This window comes from Solanum tuberosum, unplaced genomic scaffold (genome assembly GCF_000226075.1).
Source record: "Solanum tuberosum cultivar DM 1-3 516 R44 unplaced genomic scaffold, SolTub_3.0 scf00312, whole genome shotgun sequence".
NCBI classification, from domain to species: domain Eukaryota; kingdom Viridiplantae; phylum Streptophyta; class Magnoliopsida; order Solanales; family Solanaceae; genus Solanum; species Solanum tuberosum.
In genome coordinates this window covers 384,176-403,099 of record NW_006239237.1, presented here as the reverse complement: position 1 = coordinate 403,099, position 18,924 = coordinate 384,176, and the positions used below count along the sequence as shown (strand labels likewise).

General features: G+C 36.6%; 1 protein-coding gene and 1 long non-coding RNA gene across 7 annotated transcripts in view; one reads left to right on the top strand and one right to left on the bottom strand.

The window, feature by feature from the left end:
- Window positions 1-5,964, bottom strand: part of LOC107063161 (uncharacterized) — a 20,910-nt gene extending 14,946 nt beyond the window's left edge. Inside the window, exon 1 of the long non-coding RNA XR_001475103.1 lies at window positions 5,403-5,964. This is a non-coding gene — a long non-coding RNA (uncharacterized lncRNA). The remainder of the gene's footprint in view (window positions 1-5,402) is intronic.
- On the top strand, window positions 4,016-18,047 carry LOC102583466 (uncharacterized). Of its 6 annotated transcripts, none has more exons than XM_015314638.1 (6): window positions 4,017-4,994; window positions 6,032-6,184; window positions 13,764-13,847; window positions 16,366-16,518; window positions 16,628-16,717; window positions 17,662-18,047. In XM_015314638.1, the coding sequence occupies exons 1-6, from the start codon at window positions 4,206-4,208 to the stop codon at window positions 17,680-17,682; spliced, it is 1,290 nt and encodes a 429-aa protein (XP_015170124.1). In that variant the 5' UTR covers window positions 4,017-4,205; the 3' UTR covers window positions 17,683-18,047. The 6 variants fall into 6 exon arrangements, with proteins under 6 accessions (XP_015170125.1, XP_015170126.1, XP_015170124.1 ...); XM_015314637.1 differs by having other exon boundaries at window positions 5,963-6,184; XM_006359978.2 differs by lacking the exons at window positions 4,017-4,994; window positions 6,032-6,184 and adding exons at window positions 11,732-12,701; window positions 13,449-13,670.
- Window positions 18,048-18,924: the final 877 nt, after the last annotated feature.

The following is an 18,924-nucleotide window of genomic DNA, read 5'->3' as shown; positions in this document are numbered from 1 at the left end:
TTGTTGCCTTTGAGACACGCTCTGTTGTGGTCCACTTTTGGGACTTGTACTCTTTAATAAATAACTCTATACTAGTGACTTCCAGGTTCTGGGAGGGATTTCTGTATATATTTATTTTGGGTTGCTTTCGCCTTGTTATCCTTGTTTAGATTATTGTTTTCGCTAGTTTCTGCTCTTTTGCTCATTGCTTGATGTTCTGGGTTACGGGTTGGCTTACCTACTGGTAGGGTATAGTAGGTGCCATCATGACTCGAGAAATCGGGTCGTGACAAACCTACTGCTTGATCTTGATAAGTCTCAAAGCAATTCACTATGTTTTTTCCTTTTCTATCTTGCACTTTCTTAGGACAAGATGTGTTGTCCTAACCATTGGATATTTTAGTTGAAATTAGTTTTTCACCAATATATATACTTGAATTTTCTTCCATAGGTGAAATTAGTTTGACTTATTTTATAAATGTTGGCAATTATTAGTACGAGGAACCATTTTTTGAAAATTAGGACGATAGAAATGGTAAAAGAAGCAACTACACAAGGGGGATGCTTAATTTTTCAGAAGTCGTCCATTTCATCAATGAAACTCAACAAAGTATGAAAACACGTTAAGAACTACAATAACAAGACAAATGAAATATCACAATCCTACAAAGTTAATCAAGTTTTGTAATGGACAACACATATTGTCCCAAGAAAGTGCAAGACAGAAAGGGAAAAAGCATAGTGAATTGCTCTTAGACTTATCAAGATCAAGCAGTAGGTTCTTTAATAGAAAAAAATAAGGCAAAAAGGTCTAAGTAAATGAGAAGTACTAATGAGGAGGGACAAGTTAAAAGTAGCAGTACTTTAGAAAAAGAGGAGGATCATTCTTTGCTTTGGAAAAGAACTATAGAAACACCAAATCTTGATAAGAAATTAGACGAGGCTGTTCGCGAGTTATGAGAAAAAGGAAGATATTTTAAATTCATACAATGAAAAGTACCTACACTAAATTAGACTTGTTATTGCTAATGCATCAAATCAAACATCGTATGAGGAATAATGACAACATAATTAATGTAAGCATTACTAATACTTCATATGTCAAAAAGTTAATGATGCTTCATACAACCTTTTGTTGGTTAGGACTCTACGATGATAAAAATTTTCGGAAGTCACCACAAAAATTTAGTGATTGATTCGTTTATGGTTAGCTCTTCCAGATTAAGCCTTACCTTTTTCTCCTAACTCGTAAACAACCTCGTCTAATTTCTTAACAAGATCAGGTGTCCATTGCAAGTGTAGTCTTTTCTTTTGTGGTTATTTTCGAAAGCAAAGAATGATCCTCCTCTTTTTCTAAAGTACTGCTACTTTTAACTTGTCCCTCCTCATTAGTACTTCTCATTCTCTTAGACCTTTTTGCCTCATCTTTTTTTATTAAAGAACCTACTGCTTGATCTTGATAAGTCTCGAAGCAATTCACTAAGCTTTTTCCTTTTCTATCCTGCACTTTCTTAGGACAAGATGTGTTGTCCTAACCATTGGATATTTTAGTTGAAATTTGTTTTTCACCAATATATATACTTGAATTTTCTTCCATAGGTGAAATTAGTTTGACTTATTTTTAAAATGTTGGCAATTATTAGTACGAGGAACAATTTTTTGAAAATTAAGACGATAGAAATGGTAAAAGAAGCAACTACACAAGGGGGATGCTGAATTTTTCAGAAGTCGTCCATTTCATCAATGAAACTCCACGATGTATGGAAGCACGTGAAGAACTACAATAACAAGGCAAATGAAATATCACAACCCTACAAGTTTAATCAAGTTTATGTAATGGACAACACATCTTGTCCTAAGAAAGTGCTAGACAGAAAGGGAAAAAGCGTAGTGAATTGCTCCGAGACTTATCAAGATCAAGCAGTAGGTTCTTTAATAGAAAAAGATGAGGCAAAAAGGTCTAAGAGAATGAGAAGTACTAATGAGGAGGGATAAGTTAAAAGTAGCGGTACTTTAGAAAAAGAGTAGGATCATTCTTTGCTTTCGAAAATAACTATAGAAAGACCACAAAACAAAAGATGAAACTTACAATGGACACCAAATCTTGATAAGAAATTAGACGAGGTTGTTCGCGAGTTAGGAGAAAAAGGCAGGTATTTTTAATTCATACAATGAAAAAAGTACCTACACTAAATTAGACTTGTTCTTTCTAATGCATCAAATCATGCATCGTATAAGAGATAATGACAACATAAGTAATGTAAGCATTACTATTACTCCATATGTCAAAAAGTGAATGAAGCCTCACACACCTTTTGTTGGTTAGACCTCTACCATGATAAAAAATTTTGGAAGTCACCACAAAAATTTAGTGATTGATTCGTTTATGGTTAGCTCTTACAGATTAAGCCTTACCTTTTTCTCCTAACTCGCAAACAACCTCGTCTAATTTCTTATCAAGATCTGGTGTCCATTGCAAGTGTAGTCTTTTCTTTTGTGGTTATTTTCGGAAGCAAAGAATGATCCTCCTCTTTTTCTAAAGTAACGCTACTTTTAACTTGTCCCTCCTCATTAGTACTTCTCATTATCTTAGAACTTTTTGCCTCATCTTTTTTTATTAAAGAACCTACTGCTTGATCTTGATAAGTCTCAGAGCAATTCACTATGCTTTTTCCCTTCTATCTTTCACTTTCTTAGGACAAGATGTGTTGTCCATTACATAAACTTGATTAACCTTGTAGTGTTGTTGATATTTCATTTGCCTTGTTATTGTAGTTCTTCACGTGCTTCTATACATCCTTGAGTTTCATTGATGAAATGGACGACTTCTGAAAAATTAAGTCCTTAAACCTCATACTCCACCTTTTCTTACCAATCTCACTACACACAAGACAAATAAATTCCCCACCACTCTCATTGTTCTTCGCATAATACCCTCTCAATCCACCGTCTCCCTCAAACAACTTCGTGAAAAAGTTAAAAAATTTCTCCCTCTTTTCCACTTCAATAACATCATCATCCTATCCTAATACATATCCTCCTTATCATCAATAGAGTACTTGAAATACTCTGATACCGCCTTCAACGTCTGTTCCTGAGCCCGCTTCCTAGTAACACTAGCCAATTCTTCAGCAGGTGGCGAATGGGAATGTGAATTAGGTTGTGCAGTGAAACTGGGCCAGTTGAATTTCGTGATCGACGCCGATTCAGCAGGAGTTGGACAAATCCATTCAACATCAAAATCTATTTTAGCTTCCTTCAACCTTTTCGACTTTTGCTTATTTCGTTTCTAGAACTGAGTAGAACTAGAGGGTTGTAGACTCAATGGGGGTTTGGGGATGGAGATTGGCGTGGACATGAAGTGGAGTTGGGGGGGACCTTGATGCCATAAAGAGTGGAGGTAGCGAACTTCTTATATTAGTCTCTGCTCATCATAACGATTCATTGAAAAACGTGACATTTTTGAACTATTTGAGCAAAAGGGTTTCGTTTGATACTGTAAAAATGTCAGAGAATCGTCGAAAACTTAAGGGTTTGGAGCAAAATCTCCAATTTCAGTGAAAAAATATGTTCTTAAAAGCATAAATCGGGAACTGAAAAGGAGGATTTTGGGTTGCTGGTAATTAAATAAACAAAGAGTGGCTAAGAAAGAAAAAAAGGAAAACAATTTAGGTCCGAACTTGCCTTTTTTTTTTTGGTTTCCACCCATTGTTCGGAGAGCCCCAAATAAATTTGAATCTGTCCAAATTTAGTCGGTGTCCCAATGCGGACCCCGAACAGTGGGTGGAAACCAAAAAAATTAAAAATAAAAATAAATATAAATTTTTTTTAAAGTAAAAAGATTTAAAAAATATTAGGGCCCGCTTTAAAATTTGACTTTAGGCCTCTAATTTGTAATTATATGCATGTCAAGGTTACTACTTCATTAATTATGGATCACTAAGGATAATATATTAAAACCAGTAGTTATATTTTTAATAAAATTTAGCCCAAATTTTGTTTAAAGTTGAAACCATATAAATAAAATTGAAATTGAAGGAATATTCAATATTTTAGAAAAATCGAATCTGAAAAACAGAGCAGCCCGAAATCCCCTTCTCAGTTCCCGTCAAGAAACCATTTTTCTTCACCGGAATCGGAGATTTCGCTCCAAACCCTCCATTTTCTGGCGATTCCCCGGCATTTTTACAGTAGCAACCAAAGCTCTTCTGCTCAAGTTGTAAAAAATGTCACGTTTTCCAATGAATCCTTACGATGAGCAGAGATTAATAGAAGAAGTTCGATACCTCCATTCTTTATGGCATCAAGGTCCCCCTCACCCCCATGTCCACCCCAATCTCCACCCCCAAACCCCAGTGAGTCTACAACCCTCCGGTTCTACTCAGTTTAAGAAACAAAATAAGCAGAAATCCAAAAGGCTGAAGGAAGCTTTAATAGATTCTGGTGTTGGATGGGTTTTTCCAATTCCTGCTGAATCATCTCCAGTCACTGATTCCGGCTGGCCCAGTTTCACTGCACAACCAAGTTTGCAACCCCAGTTGCCCACTGCTGAAGAATTGGCTAGTGTTGCTGGGAACCGGGCTCAGCAACAGGGGTTGAAGGCGGTATCGGAGTATTTGAAGTACTCAGTTGATGATGATGAGGAGGAGATGTATGATGATGATGATGATGATATGGAAGTGGAAAAGGAGGAGAAAAAATTGAACTTTTTCGCCAAGTTGTTTGAGGAGGATGGTGGGTTGAGAGAGTATTATGAGAAGAACAATGAGAGCGGTGGGGAATTTATTTGTCTTGTGTGTAGTGGGGTTGGTAAGAAAGGGTGGAGTAAGAGGTTTAAGGATTGTGTGGGTCTTGTTCAGCATTCGATTACTATATCGAACACGAGGCAGGCACATAGGGCTTTTGGTCAGGTCATTTGTCGAATTCTTGGATGGGATATTAATAGGCTTCCATCCATTGTTTTGTCTGCAGGTGGTAAGCCTAGTGAATCTTCTGATAAACCGGTGGAGGCTCAGGTAATTTACTGTTATTTCATTGGATTTATCAAGGCATTGTCGTTATTGTTAAGTTTGTGTTATGTATTATAGAGATTAGTATGAAATGTGCCCCGAAAGAGTGGAACAGATAGAGAATTCATATTGTCAACCTAGTTTGTTTGGGCAACTGATTGATTGCTTGTTTTGTCTGTCGATAATGTTGGAAATTTTAAGAAAAATACTTCATCATGAACACTGATATAGGGAATTCTCATAGCTTGAGGCGTGTCAAAAGACTATCCTTAGGTGTATCCTAGGATTCAACAAGCTCTTCTAGTATAAAATTAGGAGCACATAAATTGACAAGGACTCAATTTGTGAAAAACCCAACACAATCTACTATAAGAAGAAGAATTTATCTTTTAATATATTACCAATAAGGGTTACCTCTCATGTGTGGTTTGCGACTATTGCATAGGAGCAGAGTTTCTACTCAATGGGCACACACAAAAGGTAGCGGCTGTGGTTTCCCCTGTCATAAAAATAAAATAAAAATATTACCAATAAGAAAAAAGGCTCCAATGGTCACAAAATTACTATAATCAGAAACCCATTAGCCAGAAAGCCTCGTCTATTAGACTTAATGCCAATAAATTGGCTTCAATGGTAATGACAATAATCATAGAGGAAAACCATGAAGGCATAAGCTCAACCATTCTAGTTTACATTGATTTAAGCCAAGGAAAGCAAAATACGCTGTTCAAGTATTGCTGTCCCATAAATTGTATGTCTTGATTTTTTGAAAATACAAATACCAAGAATTAAACAGGAAGTTGAGAGAGAATAGGGGAAAGCCCTAGGAAGTACATGAGATAGAACCAGAATATATTTCATGAAATGAAGAGACAAAAAGAATTCTGTCTAATCTAGAAAAATCAACTGTTTGTATTAACACCAAGTAATCATGAACGGAAATAGTATTCTGTTTGACTAGGGTCTATCTTCAGGTATTAGGCTCCGAACTTCAGACTTCAAGTTTGGCCAATTCGAATGACGGATTCAATAAAACATTGCAGGGGAATGAGGATGCTGGTGGTAAAGATTGTTTGAGTGGTCTAAGCAATACAACAGATGCTGTAAATGTTGGCACTGATGAATTATCTCAGCAAAAACAGTCTTTTAGTAATGAAAACCAACAAGAAAATGGTGGTGGCTCCACAGCATTAGAGGTTAGTTTTATGCAGTTTCTATGTGCTTGGTCTTATAAAGTATTGGATAAGATTATGTCAGTGGTAGCTGACTTGTATTCTTTCTTTAGCACAACTCCGTAATTGAAGCCAATGTCAGCAATGAGATTCCTGAAACAGCAAAAGAGAACACAAAGGGTGCATCCAATTGTCCGGTAAGATTTTTGGTCATTAAGAAGTGGTTCCATGAAAACCTACTTCTGGGTTATTTACCTTATTTAGTTTGTGTTTCTGAGATCAAACTCTCTCGAAGATCCACTGCTACCCCTCCTTTATCTCTTCCTTTCTCCAATGAAAAATTCCATTTTCATGTTCGTCTTAGACATGGCGTGTCTTCTTTCAGTCCTTTTCTGGCTTCTGCTGTGGTAAGTGGTAACTCATAATTCTTTGGTGCTTAGTGAAGAATCATTTTAAGGGAATTGGGGTTTTTGGGAAGGATTCTTTGAATGTTAGCGGAAATGAATACGAGTCTGAGGTTGTGGATGATGAGTCAGAAGCTGAGAATGAGGATGAGCTTTCTGTTTCTCCAGCGTCTTCTCCGGTTGTCACTCGTCAATCGGAGTAAAACCCTAGCATTCCAACACATATTCGCACCATTTTTATTTTCCTTTGAAAAACCAGATCTCACCACAAAAATGATTCGAGTTGAGGTGGAAAAGAACCAGATCTGTAAGAAGACCAAGTTCTGGAACTAATGACAAAAGAGGTACAAATAACATGGCGGCTGACTATGGATTCAGAATGAAGAAAAAGAAAGGGATTTTAATGGAAACAAAAAGAGATTTAATGCTTAAAAAATTGTGAAGCGCGTGTAATAAACACAGAAAAAAACTGAAGCGCGTGTAATACACACAGAGGATACTCATTTGGTTATTATGCCTCATTAACATTTAGGGTGACATTTATTCAATTTTAAAATAGTTTAGGGGTAATAGGACCCTAGTTAAGTTTATGTGTGTCGCTAGGATTTCAGGTATAGTTCAGGGGTACTTGTGCCTTATCCCAAGATATAAAATAAAAATTGTGAACTACCACTTTATGGTGAGCAGTTCTTTCAGAAACTCTTATATATCTAGTGTTTAATATTTTATAAAAAAATGTAGTTAACTATTTATATCTTAGAATGTTTTCTAAATATAGGTTAGATTTGTGGATGAAAGATAGCTTGTCACAAAAAGGAATCAATCCTAAACAAGATTGTGAAAGTATGTTACCTGCGAGTATGGTTGTGACTTGTGATAAAGGAGGTAGGTTCTTTGACCTGTTTAGCCATCTACAACTCCACACAGGATAGGTTTTTCTAAATATAAGATAGATCAGAGTTTATCATAGACAGAATTTGGAGGTAGGTGTACCATGAGTACTTATGTGAGAAAGAGTGTTGCTTCTCGGACCGGGTTAGCTGTCTACAAAGGATAGGCCTCTAAAGTTTAAACCATTGAATCTGACTTGGTGTAGTCAAAAGTTTGTCAGCCTTTTTGCAGTCTCAATGTTCTCTCGTTGGTGATGTGTTGCATTCACTCAGTGCTCCCATTTATAATCTCATTCTGAAGTGATCAAACAAAATAAATTAAGATGCAAAACCTTCACAATCACACATCACCTGCTTTTACCCATTCTACCAAAAGGAATTGTAGTCACTGTTTACACAATGGGTAAGGTATATAAATTTATAAAGGATTGCACATAATTATGAAGCATATTTCACGTAGTTAACTTGTCTTATATATATCTACTGCCAAAGAGAAAAGTGCTACTCAGCATTGAGTTGTCACTTCCCGGGTTCTTGCATATTCCCAGTGTCCCAGTTGTATCGTCATTTAACTACTAGTTCCCTCTTACTTTCTTAGACTTGTAACAAATTCGTATATTCGATTTCATTACTTTTGATCTGAAATATGGATACTATCTGTCATCCAGGAACCATTGCCAGATGATATGATTGTTGCAAATGAAGAAAACAATGATGTTTCAAAAGAGACAACAATTGCCAGTGAGGAGAGTTGAATGTTGATGGACTTATTATTCAAGAACTTTGAGAATGCAACGTGAAACAGCTCATGCTTTCGAGATCTCCCGTTCCAGGAGATCATCTCTCATGATAATGATTGTTATATGATTGAGGGAAAAACTATACGTTAGTGATATAGGTGAAATTAGTTTGTATGAGAAGACTTAACTGTAAATGTGATGATACCTTAGTGATTTGTCTTTATTGTATGAATGTAATAGAGAAGATGCACTCAAAGTGGCTGTGCTGTTGAGAAAGTTTTTATACTTGGGAGGCCTATGCTTTAGTTATTATCTCTGTACCCCATGTTTTTTTTTTGACAGCTATGATGGCTGGGGCTGGTATGTATCTCGATTAATTTCATGAAATACGTGTCATCTCCTGCCAATACATCTACCTTCAATTTTCATTGCACAACCACCACAATTCACCTGCATTGCCAGTTACCTCTAATCATTATTCATTACAAACATCACCTTTACCAGAATCAATTTAGATAGTCCTTTGTGGCTATGGTGGGGACTAGATCAATCCGTTATTGCTTCAAGAGAAACTCCCATTGAAGTTCACTATGAATCTTTAGGTACTTTTTATGAGAATTAAGTATGAACAAGGTTTGGTTTTGGGTAATTTTCTAGGTTTTGTGACTTCAAAAAAAGTTGTGGGGGTAGCATTTTGGGGTAAAGAATATTGCTGAGTGATGATTTGGGATCTTTAAAGAGAAGAGCTGTGGAGGGTTGCTGTGGAAAATAAGGGTAGCAAGAAATAAACTAAGAAAATGGAAGAGGAGGCAGCCAATGATGATGAGCTTTGAGTAATTATCAGCTGACTAATATATTGTAGATTTTGAGTAAAGAACAAATTATTATGACAATGAAGTCATTTTCTGATTTCATGCGACATAAAAGGTGGAATAATTAATACATGCATAAAATAACACATAAATTCTCTCATAACTAATTCTTAAATTACGAATATCTCCATAATTCTAACCAGCTACCAAACAATCTTTTAAAACATAATGATCAGTTGGTTCGCACACTAAATTACTCAAGGATTCCTTTGAACTAGTTTATTCTATTTAGAAGTTGGATAAAATAATATTGTATCAAATTGGACGAAATAGGGTGAATATTTATGATTAAGTTGAGAATAAATTTCATATCTATTTGGTTAAGAATAAATTTGTATTGTCAATCAAATATAATATGCCACTTTAACTAAGAGATATCTCATCTTATCTTGCATATCAGATTATTTAAAGATTATTATTTCTTATCCTTGTATCAAATCACTAAGGGGTTGTTTGGTAGCTAATAAAGAAGTCAGTCAGTTATTAATTTTTGTATGAGTTATTTATTGTTTGTTAACTAGTTAGAAATTAAGTTCAAGTATAAAATTAATACGACATTTGATTTGTAACATAGAAACCCAATAACTAATATGTGTATAAACTATGAGGAAATTGATATATTATGTTATTATGTTGAGTAAAAAATGAAATAACTAATATTCATATAATAAATATCATATTAATTAACTAATAATACTTGCATAACTAAAATGTTATTGCTAACACTTCAGAATACATGATAATTCGACTTAATAATTTAATGTAATTTCCTCTAGTAGTTGTTGTTGTCACATTTATTTTTTTGTAGTTATTCTATTAGTAATAATTTAGATAGTAGAAATTGGAATTCAAATAAGTATTTCAGAATGTACATCAAAGAATTGGTGAAAGAGACTAGACATTTCTTACACATTTAAAATTTGATGCAACCATTGCAACATATTGTTACTATAAATGATATACAAACTCAAAAACGTAAAACGGATAGAGAATGATCATGAGTAAGCTTAATGAGGATTGAAAGCAAAATTTTGAAACATTAAGATGTAGTAAAAGAAGGATTTTAGAAGTTTCTTAGCTTATTGAAGTGTAATTTATGAGAATTTATGCACTAGGCTATTGACTACGAGTTTCACTCTCTCTTGCATATACCATTATTTTGAAAATTGAAAAGAAAAGTCAGAAAGCAGAACTAAGACTCATATCGATCTTGCGATCATTTCAAATAAAATTGTAACAGAGGGATTATAACAGCCCAAAAATTTCCAAGCTAAGGCCTAAATCATTCTTCATTTGCAAAAATATCGTATTGGGTGATTCTTAAATTGTTCTTACGTAATTAGGTCAATTATTAGTGTGTGAATGAATTTTGATAGGAACCTTCAACGGGCGTAGTTTGGACTTTAGAATGAGTTTTTGAGCCTTAAAATTCAATATAAATTCTATGGATTGGATCTATAGACCGTATAAACTTCTACGGGTCGTAGTTTGTACCCGTAGGATAAAATTTTAAGCTTTAAAATTTAATATAAATTTCACAGATGAAATCTATGGTCCGTAATCCTCATTCTCAGCTCCTGACCATAAGCCCTATGCGTCTGCCTCGTGTTCAATATAGTAGTCGAATGGTGAATAAGGCCCACACAATCCTTAAACCTCTTATTCCACCCTTTCTTACCAACCCCATGACACACAAGACAACTAAATTCCCCACCACTCTCACTGTTCTTCTCATAATACTCTCTCAATCCTCCATCCTCCTCAAACAACTTGGTGAAAAAGTTCAATTTTTTCTCTTCCTTTTCTACTTCCATAACATCCTCATCCTCATCCTCATACATCTCTTCATCATCATCATCATCAATTGGGTACTTCAAATATTTTGATATCATCTTCAACGCCCATTGTTGAGCCCGATTTCCAACAACACTAGCCGATTCTTCAGCAGTGGGCAAATGAGGTTGCGAATTTGGTTGTGCAATGAAACTGGGCTAGCCGAATTTCGTGATCGGAACCGATTCAACAGGAGTTGGACAAATCCATTCAACATTAGAATCTATTATAACTTCCTTTAGCCTTTCCAATTTTTGCTTATTTCGTTTCTTGAACTGAGTAGAACCAGAGGATTGTAGACTCATTGTGGTTTGGGGATGAAGATTGGTGTGGACATGAGGTGGGGTTGAGGGGACCTTGATGCTATAAAGAATGGAGGTAGTGAACTTCTCGTATTAGTCTCTGCTCATCGTAACGATTCATTGAAAAACATGACATTTTTGAACTATTTGAGCAAAAGGGTTTCGTCTGATACTGTAAAAATGTCGAAGAATTGCCGGAAACTGAAGGGTTTGGAGCGAAATCTCCAGTTCCGATAAAATAATGAATTTTTGAAAGCAAAAATCGAGAACTGAAAAGGAGGATTTTGGGTTGCTGGAAATTAAATAAACAAAGAGTCGTTAAGCAAAATAGAAAAAAAAGGAAAACAATTTAGGTCCAAACTTGATTTTTTTTTTTTGGTTTCCCACCCGCTGTTTGGAGAGCCCCGACTAAATCCGAACCTATCCAAATTTTATTGGTGCTCCAATGCACACTCCAACAACAAAATGCACACTCAAAACAACAATGGGTGAAAACCAAAAAAAAAAAAAAAAATCAAGTTTGGACCTAATTTTTTTTTCCATAACCACTCTTTGTTTAGTTAATAATTAACAGCAGCCCAAAATTCCTTTCTCAGTTCCCGCATTCTGCCTTCAAGAACCCATTTTTCTTCACCGGAACCGGAGATTTTGCCCTAAACACTTCGGTCTCCGGCGTTTCTACAGTACTAGCCAAAATCCTTTTGCCCAAATAGTTCAAAAATGTCAAGTTTTCCAATCAATCGATACGATGAGCAGAGATTAATACAAGAAGTTCACTACCTCCATTCTTTATGGCATCAAGGTCCTCCCCACCCCCATGTCCACCCCCAAACCCCAGTGAGTCTACAACCCTCCGGTTCTACTCAGTTCAAGAAAAGAAATAAGCAGAAATCCAAAAAGCTGAAGGAAGCTATAATAGATTCTGGTGCTGAATGGGTTTTCCCAACTCCTGCTGAATCGTCTCCGGTCACTGAATCCGGCTGGCCCAGTTTCACTGCACAACCAAATTCGCAACCCCATTTGCCCACTGCTGAAGAATTGGCTAGGGTTGCTGGGAACCGGGCTCAGCAACAGGCGCTGAAGGTGGTATCGGAGTATTTGAAGTACTCAATTGATGATGAGGAGGAGGATATGTATGAGGATGAAGATGAGGATGATATGGAAGTGGAAAAGGGGGAGAAAAATTTGAACTTTTTCGCAAAGTTGTTTGAGGAGGATAATGGGTTGAGAGAGTATTATGAGAAGAACAGTGAGAGTGGTGGGGAATTTATTTGTCTTGTGTGTAGTGGGGTTGGTAAGAAAGGGTGGAGTAAGAGGTTTAAGGATTGTGTGGGTCTTGTTCAGCATTCGATTACTATATCAAACAAGAGGCAGGCACATAGGGCTTTTGGTCAGGTCATTTGTCGAATTCTTGGATGGGATATTAATAGGCTTCCATCCATTGTTTTGTCCGCAGGTGGTAAGCCTAGTGAATCTTCTGATAAATCGGTGGAGGCTCAGGTAATTTGCTGTTATTCCATTGGATTTATCAAGGCATTGTCATTATTGTTAAGTTTGTATTATGTATTATAGAGATTAGTGTGAAATGTGCCCCGAAAGAGTGGAACAGATAGTGAATTTATATTGTCGACCTAGTTAGTTTGGGTCAACTAATTGATTGCTTGTTTTGTTCGTCAAAAATGTCTGAAATTTTACAAAAAATACTTCATAATGAACACTTATATAGGGAATTCTCATAGTTTGAGGCGTGTCAAAAGACTGTCCTTAAGGTACTTCACCCGAAATAGGTGTATCCTAGGATTCAACAAGCTCTTCTAGTATAAAATTAGGAGCACAGAAAGTCACAAAGACTCAATTTGTGAAATCCCCAACACAATCTACTATAAGAAGAAGAATTTATCTTTTAATATATTACCAATAAGGGTTACAAGTTACCTCTCATGTGTGGTTTGCGAGCTATTGCATAGGAGCATAGTTTTTACTCAGTGGACACGGAAAGGGTAGCAGTTGTGGTTTCCCCTGTCATAAAAATAAAATAAAAAATATTACCAATAAGAATCAAACAGGAAGTTGAGAGAGAATAGGGGAAAGACCTAGGAAGTACATGAGATAGAACCAGAATAAATATCATGAAATGAAGAGACAAAAAGAATAGTCTGTCTATTCTAGAAAAGTCCTACTGTTTGTATTCACACCAAGTAATCATAAACGGAAATAGTATTCTGTTTGACTAGGGTCTATCTTCAGGTATTAGGCTCCGAACTTCAGACTTCATGTTTGGCCAATTCGAATGATGGATCCAATAAAACATTGCAGGGGAATGAGGATGCTGGTGGTAAAGATTGTTTGAGTGGTCTAAGCAATACAACAGATGCAGTAAATATTGGCACTGATGAATTATCTCAGCAAAAACAGTCTTTTAGTAATGAAAACCAACAAGAAAATGGTGGTGGCTCCACAGCATTACAGGTTAGTTTTATGCAGTTTCTATATGCTTGGTGGTCTTATAAAGTATTGGATTGGATTATGTCAGTGGTAGCTGACTTTGTATTCTTTCTTTAGCACAACTCCCTAATTGAAGCCAATGTCAGCAATGAGATTCCTGAAACAGCAAAAAAGAACACAGAGGGTGCATCCAATTGTCCGGTAAGACTTTTGGTCATTGAAAAGTGGTTCCATGAAAACCTACTTCTGGGTTACTTACCTTATTTAGTTTGTGTTTCTGAGATCAAACTTTCTCGAAGATCTACTGCTACCCCTCCTTTATCTCTTCCTTTATCCAATGAAAAATTCCATTTTCATGTTCGTCTTAGAAATGGCGTGTCTTCTTTCAGTCCTTTTCTGGCTTCTGCTGTGGTAAGTGGTAACTCATAATTCTTCGGTGCTTAGTGAAGAAGCGTTTTAAGGGGTTTGGGGTTTTTGGGAAGGATTCTTTGAATGTTAGCGGAAATGAATACGAGTCTGAGGTTGTGGATGATGAGTCAGGAGCTGAGAATGAGGATGAATTTTCTGTTTCTCCGGCGTCTTCTCCGGTTTTCACTCGTCAATCGGAGTAAAAACCCTAGCATTCCAACACATATTCTCACCATTTTACTTTCCTTTGAAAAACCAGATCTCATCACAAAAACGATTCGCGTTGAGGTGGAAAAGAACCAGATCTGTAAGAAGACCAAGTTCTGGAATGAATGACAAAAGAGGTACAAATGACAAGGCGGCTAACTATGGATACAGAATTAAGAAAAAGAAAGGGATTGTAATGGAAACAAAAAGAGATTTAATGCTTAAAAATTTGTGAAGCGCGTGTAATAAACACAGAAAAAAAGTGAAGCGCGTGTTATACACACAGAGGATACTCATTTGGTTATTATGCCACATCAACATTTAGGGTGACATTTATTCAATTTTATAATAGCTTAGGGGTAATAGGACCCTAGTTAAGTTTATGTGTGTCGCTGGGATTTCAGGTATAGTTCGGGGGTACTTGTGCCTTATCCCAAGATATAAAATAAAAAATTGTGAACTACCACTTTATTGTGAGCAGTTCTTCCAGAAACTCTTATATATCTAGTGTTAATATTTTATAAAATGTAGTTTACTATTTATACCTTAGAAGGTTTTCTATATATAGGTTAGATCTGTGGATGAAAGATAGCTCGTCACAAAAAGGAATCAATCCTAAACAAGATTGTGATGGTATGTTTCCTGCGAGTATGGTTGTGACTTGTGAGAAAGAAGGTAGGTTCTCCGACCTGTTTAGCCGTCTACAACTCCACACAGGATAGGCTTTTCTAAATATAAGTTAGCCGTATAGATGATATATAGCTCATCATGAAAAAGGTGTTGGTTTTAATTTCTAGACAAGATTGTGGAATAAGCTGGTCCATGATTATGGTTGTGAGAGAGAGGGTTGTTTCTGGGACCTAGTTAGCTGTCCAAAAATGAATGATGCCCCCAAATCACAAACACATTTGCCCACTCCTGAAGAATTGACCCGTTTTGTCGTTAACGAGGCCCACAGGCTCTGAAGGCTGTATCTGAATAGTTGAGTACTCAGACAATGCTGAGGATGATGATGATGATGATGATGATGTTACCGAGGTGGAAGAGGGGATGCCAAGATTAACTTTATTTGTTAAACTTTGGGGAGGATGCTGTGTTGTGATAGTATTGTGATGAGAACCGTGATAGTGGGGAATTTAGTTGTCTTGTGTGTTACTAGGTAAGAAAAGGTGGAGGAAGAGGTAGTAGGTTTGTGGAGCACTTATTCTGCATTCAATTGTTATAGTCAACACAAACAAAAGGCGGCCACATAAGGCTTGTGGTCAGGTCATTTATGAAATTCTTGGATGGTGCATATAGGCTTCTATCCATTGTTTTATCTGCAGGCTGTAAGCTTGGTGAATCTTCTGATAAATTTTGATGGCTCAGGTTAATTACTGATATTCCATTGGGTTTTAATTGGACATAGTCATCACCAATTGGGATTAAGGCATGATTGTTGTTGCCGTAGTTACATTGGGTCTTGTAGGGATAAATGTGAGTAGAGAACCTTTAGTTTTGAGAACCCCCAATTTGTTTTTATACTTTTTGGAATGAAAAATATCCCCGATAGATTGGAACATATTGAGGACTCGTATGGTTGACCCAGTTCATGTATTTTGGGTTGAGGAGAGGTTGCTTAATTGGTTCATTGATAGTCATCACCAAATTGACAATGGAGAATTTATTTGGGGGGAGGGGCGGTAGGCGAGATAAAGGAAATAGAATTACAACAAATTTCTTTTGTCGTGCCGTTTTACGTTAACAAGTTAACATCTGTGTGGTCAAGTTTCCAATGTGATATAAAGATATTATGGTTCACACTGATTTGGCCAAGTAAACTGGCATACTGGTTGTTCAAGATAGCATCTTACCAAACTGACAGTGGAGAATTTATTTGAGGGGAGGGGAGGTAGGCGAGTAGAAGGAAATAGAATTACAACAAAGTTCTTTTGTTGTGCCGTTTTACGTTAACAAGTTAACATCAGTGTGGTCAAGTTTCCAATGTGATTAACAATGAAAGTATAAGCTTAAAACTATATGGTTCGCACTGAAAGTGGCATACTGGCTGTTCAAGTTAATCTTACCTCATAATTGAATCTGTAAACATTTTGAAATATTGCAGGGGAATGAGGGTGATGGTGGTAAGAACAGTTTGAGTGGTCAAAGCAATACCAGAGATACTGTAAATATTAGCAGCAGTGAGTTATCTCAGCAAAACAGGTCTTCCGGTAACGAAAACCAGCCAGAAAATGGCGGTTTCTCCACAACGTTAGAGGTTAGTTCTATGCAGCTTCTATATGTTTGGTCAGATACCTTTTGAATTTGACTGTATTGAAGGAAATAATGTCAGTGGTAGCTGACTTGTACTCTATCTTTTGCACTAGTCCACAAGTGAAGCCAATGCAAATGAAGATGTTAGCAATGGTATACCCGAAACAGCAAAAGAGAACGCAGAGGGTGCATCCAATTGTCTGGTAAGGCTTTTGGTCTAGCATTCTTCATTGAAAGTTTGTTCTGTTAAGATCTGTTTCTGGTTTGTTGCCTTCTTTGTGTTGTGTTTCTGAGATGTATAATTTGTTAACTATCACTTTTCTCGTATCTCTTCCCGCAACTCAACATATCCATCTTTTAATATTTGATAAACATGTACTTGACTAATAAAAAAAGGAAGTTTCTAAATGCAAGTTAGAGACAGCTCATCACAAAAATGAGACAAAATTTTGGAGGTAGGTGACCGCTGAACATGGCTGAGAGAAAGAGGGTTGGTCCTCCAAACCTGGTTAGCAGTCCACACAGGATAAAGCTATAGATGATAGATAGCTCATCAAAAAAAGGAGTTTATCATAGACAGAATTTGGAGGTAGCTGTACCGTGAGTACATATGTGAGAAAGAGTGTTGCTTCTCGGACCGGGTTAGCTGTCTACCAAGGATAGGCCTCTAAAGTTTAAACCATTGAATCTGACTTGGTGTAGTCAGAAGTTCGTCGCAGTCTCAATGTTCTCTCGTCGGTGATGTGTTGCACATCCACTCAGTGCTCCCATGTATAATCTCATTCTGAAGTGATCAAACAAAGTAAATTAAGATGTAAAACCTTCACAATCACACATCACCTGCTTTTACCCATTCTACCAAAAGGAATTGTAGTCACTGTTTACACAACGGGTAAGATATATAAATTTATAAAGGATTGCACATAATTATGAAGCATATTTCACGTAGTTAAGTTGTCTTATATATCCACTGCCAAAGAGAAAAGTGCTACTCAGAGTCACTTCCCGAGTTCTTGCAATTTCCCAGTGTCCCAGTTATATCGTCATTTAACTACTAGTTCCTTCTTACTTTCTTAGACTTGTTATAAATTCATATATTCGATTTCATTACTTTTGATCTGAAATATGGATACTATCTGTCATCCAGGAACCATTGCAGATGATATGATTGTTGCAAATGAAGAAAACAATGATGTTTCGAAATAGACAACAGTTGTCAGCGACGAGAGTTGAATGTTGATGGACTTGTTATTCAAGAACTTTGAGAATGCAACGCGAAACAGCTCATGCTTTCAAGATCTCCCATTCCAAGAGATCATCTCCTTCATGATAATGATTGGTATATGATTGAGGGAAAAACTATAAGTTAGTGATATAGGTGAAATTAGTTTTTAGGAGAAGACATAACTGTAAATCTGATGATACCTTAGTGATTTGTCTTTATTGTATGAATGAAATTGAGAAGATGCACTCATCATTGGCTGTGCTGTTGAGAAAATTTTTATACTTGGGAGGCCTATGCTTTAGTTATTATCTCTGTGCCCCATGTTTTTTTTTTGACAACTATGATGGTTGGGGCTTGTACGTTTCTCGATTAATTTCACGAAATACGTGTCATCTCGTGCCAACACATCTACCTTCAATTTTCATCGCACAACCACCACAATTCACCTGCATTGCCAGTTACCTCTAGTCATTATTCGTTACAAACTCCACCAATCACCTTTACCAAAATCAATTCAGATAGTCCTTTATGGCTCTGGGGGCACTTAGACCAATGCTTCAAGAGAAACTCTCATCGAAGTTCACTATGAATCTTTAGGTACTTTTTATGAGATTTATGGACGACCCCTTTTTTACGTCCCTACGTTCCCCCCATGAGGTGACATGGGGGCAAGAAAAGGTAAGGGTGGGATGGGGTTTCTCTCGCTTTTGGCATAGTAGGCCTCCAGTGGGAGGCTCGCACGACGGGCTATTAACTCAGTGGTAGAGCACACCCCCTGGTAATTGCATCGTTGTGCATCAATCACTATAGCCGATCTCTCCACTACTACTAGTCACCATCACTAATCACTAGCATCGCACATTCATCACCTTTGACCATCACTACACAACCATCATTGCCAACCCCCTCTACCAATCATGACGACCACCACCACCATTCACTACTTCACAACTTTCATCTCAACCACCATCTCCATGAAATACCACCATTGCTAGTTTTTAGATGGTGGTTCATCTGTGATACAACGTTAAATGTTATTTGAATTTTATTTCATATTCAATTGCTAACAAGACAAACCATTCTAATTCTCCAAGATTTTATCAATTTATGTCGAATTCTTTAAAAATGCATTAGTTTTGAAGGAACCAACACACAATCAATTGCATTTTTGGATATTCCGAGCAA

Excerpts from the sequence above, each read along its gene's own strand:
- LOC102583466 (XM_015314637.1), top strand. The coding sequence starts at position 4,206 with ATGTCACGTTTTCCAATGAATCCTTACGATGAGCAGAGATTAATAGAA. Across the intron at positions 6,185-13,763 it reads GTGGCTCCACAGCATTAGAG|CACAACTCCCTAATTGAAGC; the intron begins GTTAGTTTTATG and ends TTCTTTCTTTAG. Across the intron at positions 13,848-16,365 it reads AGGGTGCATCCAATTGTCCG|GGGAATGAGGGTGATGGTGG; the intron begins GTAAGACTTTTG and ends GAAATATTGCAG.